Below are 4,337 nucleotides of genomic sequence, written 5' to 3'. Positions count from 1 at the left end.
TCATGCGGTGACGTCAACTCTAAACGCACGCCTAGATTTTTTCCCCCTCCGCGTTTGGTCAACATCCTCGGTTTGGATTGGTCACAAAGGCCCATTCACACGGAGATCACCAATCAGATTGGAGGGCATCTAAACGCAAATTAATCAGTGCATACTGAATTAGATCTAAGTTGTCTTAAAATAAAAATGATACAAACACATTAATAGCCAACTAGATCTTCAAATCTGAAAGATGGAAATGTATGGTCATCATCTCTAGTGTAGGCCTAAGTGACAGGTGATCTTTACATCACTGTAAAGTAGGCTACAGGCCCAGTAGGTCTACATCTAGTCAAAATAGAAACAGAAAAGAGTCTGTGTGATAGCATCAGTGGCTAAAATAGGCTGTTGTTATTATATTAAAAACATTTAGATTTGTTTAAGCAATAGAAGCAATAGAATAACATTCAAGCTATTAACATTTAACCATTTTAACATGTAAGCTATACAGAGCTACAGCAATAGCAATAGAATAACATTTAAGCTATTAACATTTAAGCATTTTAACATTTAAGTTATAAAGCTACAGCTACTGCAATAGAATAACATTTAGGCTATGTGCAGAGGAGACTAGAGCTAGGAGTTACCAATGTATCTGCTAATACTAGTACTAGAGGATAGGAGCTTTTCAAATGGCATCTAATCTGATGGTTTCACAGCCAGACAGATAAGAGAACAGTGTAAACTCTCTCTCTATCTCTCTCTCTCTTTCTCTCTCTTTCTGTGTGTGTGTGTGTGAGAGAGAGAGAGAGAGAGAGAGAGAGAGAGAGAGAGAGAGAGAGAGAGAGGAGCAGCTGTAATGATTAGCCTTTTTTCCTAGTGCCTGAATGTCAGTAGTGTTGATTTGAGTACTAGATGGATGGTGGGCTGAGCAAACACATCTCTAGATAGCAGATGAAACATCTTCTTTCACCCTGGGCCTCAAGGCCCACATGTGTGTTTCACTAATTCACGGATTGGGATAAATGCAGAGACCAAATTTCCCTCACAGGATCAAAAGAGTACATATACTTATACTTACTTATGCTTGGTTGGTTGTCTGTCTGATATTGTCAATTCAGGTGTGTGTCTTGATGGTGTTGGGAGCAGCCTCTTCCTGCTGTTTTAAAGCACTGGTTCTCAACGTGGGGTCCATGACCCATAACCAAGGGATCCAAAAGTTAATTCGCTTTAAATTATAAAGTATAAGTATAAGTATAAATACTCTTTTGATCCTGTGAGGGAAATTTGGTCTCTGCATTTATCCCAATCCGTGAATTAGTGAAACACACAGTGAGGTGAAGCACACAATCCCGGCGCAGTGAGTTGCCTGCTACAACAGCGGGGAGCAGTGAGGGGTGAGGTGCCTTGCTCAAGGGCACTACAGCCGTTCCCACTGGTCGCGGCTCGAACCGGCAACCCTCCGGTTACAGGTCCAGAGTGCTAACGAGTGGGCCACGGCTGCCCCCTAAGTGGTTTATCATTTTAATAAATAATTAACTAGGCTAAGGATGACAGCCCTTTTCACCAATAAAACAAACTAGAATACAAATGACATGCTTAATTGTTAAGAAAAAGTTTGAGAACCCCTGCTTTAAAACATTTTCCGCTTTTGGAAGGACAGACAAATGGTTGGCCTATACCTGTCTTTCCCACCAGTGCATCCAGGCTATGCATAGCTCTGTGAACCAGGTTGGAGCATTCTGCAAAAAAGTAAGAAAAGTATTTAAAGCATCTTCTAAAGACAACACACAAGCAATTTGTCAATGCCAGGCTATTGGTGGTGTTTGCAAGGTTCTTCCATGTGTTTTACGTAATGCTTGTATTTGGCTAGACAACCTAAATGTTGATGTAAACTGCCATAGTCAACGTTTACGGAGATGACACAATAGAAGCTTAACATTACAAAACAGATGCTTGTTCATTCTATCTGTTGTGCTCACACTGTCGCACACACAAGCACAAAACAAAGTCCTAAGGTGTCTGCAAGACAAATCTGCAGGACTAGTGTTTTTGAGATAGGATTTATGATCTCAAACTAAGATATACAACCCAGAAAAAGTTGTGTAAAATGTGAATAAAAACAGAATGTAATAATCTGCAAATCTCTTAAACTCATATTTTGTTTCAAAAAGGACACAGACAACATCAAATGTTGAACATGACAAATTTCACTATTTCATGGCAAATATGTTAATTTTGAATTTGGTACTAGCAGCATGTTTCAAAAAAAATTGGGACGGGGGTAACAAAATGCTGGAAAAGTTGTGTAATGATCAGGAAAACAAAAGGAGGAATGTTTCACAACTAAATCAACTATTATTATTATTATTATTATTATTATTATTATCATCATCTTCATTATCTGTAGGCCTAGTAGTAGTAGTATTTACTAGGCCTATAACCGCCGTTAGAAGTACCAAGGCTATGAATAGGGATCATTGGTACATGCCTAAGCCTACGTCAGAGGTGTCATACTATTTAATTTCTCCCAACACCACAGCAAGCTAACCTTAGCGGGGTGAGAGGTCGTGAGAACTAGACGAGTAGGACACGGAGCAGCAACAGCAACAGCATGCCTCCTTTCGACAAGATCCAACATCCCAAACCTTTCAAACAGCGGAAAAGCTTCGGTAAATAACCTCTTTTCACGATGAATCACTTGTAAACAGACTATGTGTGGGTTATTTGTAATATAATGCTTTATCAACAGCCGTCAGAAAACAAGAAGTTGCTGGGATTCGCACTAAATTCCCGACCAAAATCCCGGTGAGTCATTTTGGCTTGTGTGCATGCCAGCGATAAGTTGTCAATTAAGAATTTGCTAACCCGAATAATGAGGTGAGATTTTTTTATTTGTTTGTTTAAAGGTCATAATTGAAAGGTATCAGCGAGAGAAATATCTTCCGACTTTAGACAAGACCAAGTTTCTGGTTCCCCAGGAGCTCACAATGACTCAGTTTATCACGATTTTGAGGTGAGCAGCCTACTGGTATGGCAACCCATGGGTTACTACTACTAGCCTACTGATCTGGTATTTCATCCCATGGGCTACTACTAGCTACTACTACTGATACTGATCTGCTATTTCAACCTATGGGCTACTAATTTGACAGTTTGGTTCACGGAAAAATAACACATGACATGTTGTCGGTAATGGCTAAACTTTGTAACCTGTGGTTTAAGTTATAGCCGAGGCTACACAAATGTTTCCGTTGCGCTTTTAGATTTTCACGCACGTCCATTATATTCTTTTCAGAAACCGCATGACTCTGATGCCAAGCCAAGCGTTCTATCTGCTTCTGCACAGCAAAGGCATTGCTAGCATGTCCTTAACCATGGCCCAAGTCTACAAAGAGTACAGGGACGAGGATGGCTTTCTGTACATGACCTACGCTTCCCAAGAAATGTTTGGACATAACCCAAGTGTTGCTGGTCGAACCGGAGACGCCTCCGGTATCAAGGCTTCGTTATAATTGGCCTCTGGAGAGGATTTTTTCTTTTTTTAAAGTTAACCATCAGCTGGATCTATGTATTGTCTGTCTACACTGTTGTCGTTTTAATAATGTAAATGTGGCTAATAAATTAATTGTTTTCTAAAAAATAACAAACATCCCCACCCCCCAAGTCGCCCTTTGGGCCTGTAGGGTCCAACTTATCAGCGTTATCTACATAAAGTGTTCTCCTCATAGCCAGTAGGTGGAGACACCTTTCAACACTGCATTTCGGTCGTTGCTTTTACCTTACCATTAGTTATATATCCACCAGCTGCCTGCCTGCAGCCTACTTCCAAAGCTGCTTGCTGTCTGATTTGGTTCCGAGGACACAAGTTCAGTGTATCAACAACACTCAATAACAGTTTGTGATGTGTTAATCAATTATATTGACAACAATTTCACAACAGCTAGTTCTAGAGTAGGCCGTTCAACTAGCCTGCTTGCTTACGAGATTCAGCCTGCGCACTGCGCAGTCAGCACCCGCTGCCTTATTTGGGTTTTGGGTTGGCAGGTTTTAACCCTATGACAAAACGGTTGAAATTGAAAGTAAGTGATTGTGTATGTGTAGGGTGTATTTCATACACAATCTGGCAACCTGGGAGATGTCAGACTAATAGAAAAAATGAATGGATCAATGATTTTAAAATGAAGTTTGAAGGCCATGCAAATTACCGGAGTTTTCCGGGAGAAATAACAAAACGGGAGGGTGCCGGGAGATGACCTTGAAATACGGGAGAACCCGGGAGTGTTGACAGGTATGTCATAATGTCTATTAAAATATTCAAGTTTGTTTAACACAAATGTCAGTTAAACTTGCGAATT

The 4,337-nt window shown here is 40.4% G+C and overlaps 1 protein-coding gene across 1 annotated transcript; it reads left to right on the top strand.

The window, feature by feature from the left end:
* The first annotated feature begins 2,498 nt into the window (after positions 1–2,498).
* map1lc3c (microtubule-associated protein 1 light chain 3 gamma) lies at positions 2,499–3,625 on the top strand. Its single transcript, XM_042103387.1, has 4 exons — positions 2,499–2,651; positions 2,732–2,787; positions 2,889–2,995; positions 3,278–3,625. Exons 1-4 carry the CDS (start codon positions 2,594–2,596, stop codon positions 3,492–3,494), a joined length of 438 nt encoding a protein of 145 aa, XP_041959321.1. The 5' UTR covers positions 2,499–2,593; the 3' UTR covers positions 3,495–3,625.
* Positions 3,626–4,337: the final 712 nt, after the last annotated feature.

The sequence above is a fragment of the Alosa sapidissima genome, chromosome 9, assembly GCF_018492685.1.
Source record: "Alosa sapidissima isolate fAloSap1 chromosome 9, fAloSap1.pri, whole genome shotgun sequence".
In the NCBI taxonomy this organism is placed as follows: Eukaryota; Metazoa; Chordata; class Actinopteri; order Clupeiformes; family Clupeidae; genus Alosa; species Alosa sapidissima.
This window is presented reverse-complemented; position numbering and strand designations above follow the sequence as displayed.

Bases quoted from the DNA above. Each gene is read 5' to 3' on its own strand.
- map1lc3c (XM_042103387.1), top strand. From the start codon at position 2,594: ATGCCTCCTTTCGACAAGATCCAACATCCCAAACCTTTCAAACAGCGG. The intron at 2,652-2,731 runs GTAAATAACCTC...CTTTATCAACAG, and splicing joins CAAACAGCGGAAAAGCTTCG to CCGTCAGAAAACAAGAAGTT. The intron at 2,996-3,277 runs GTGAGCAGCCTA...TATTCTTTTCAG, and splicing joins CAGTTTATCACGATTTTGAG to AAACCGCATGACTCTGATGC.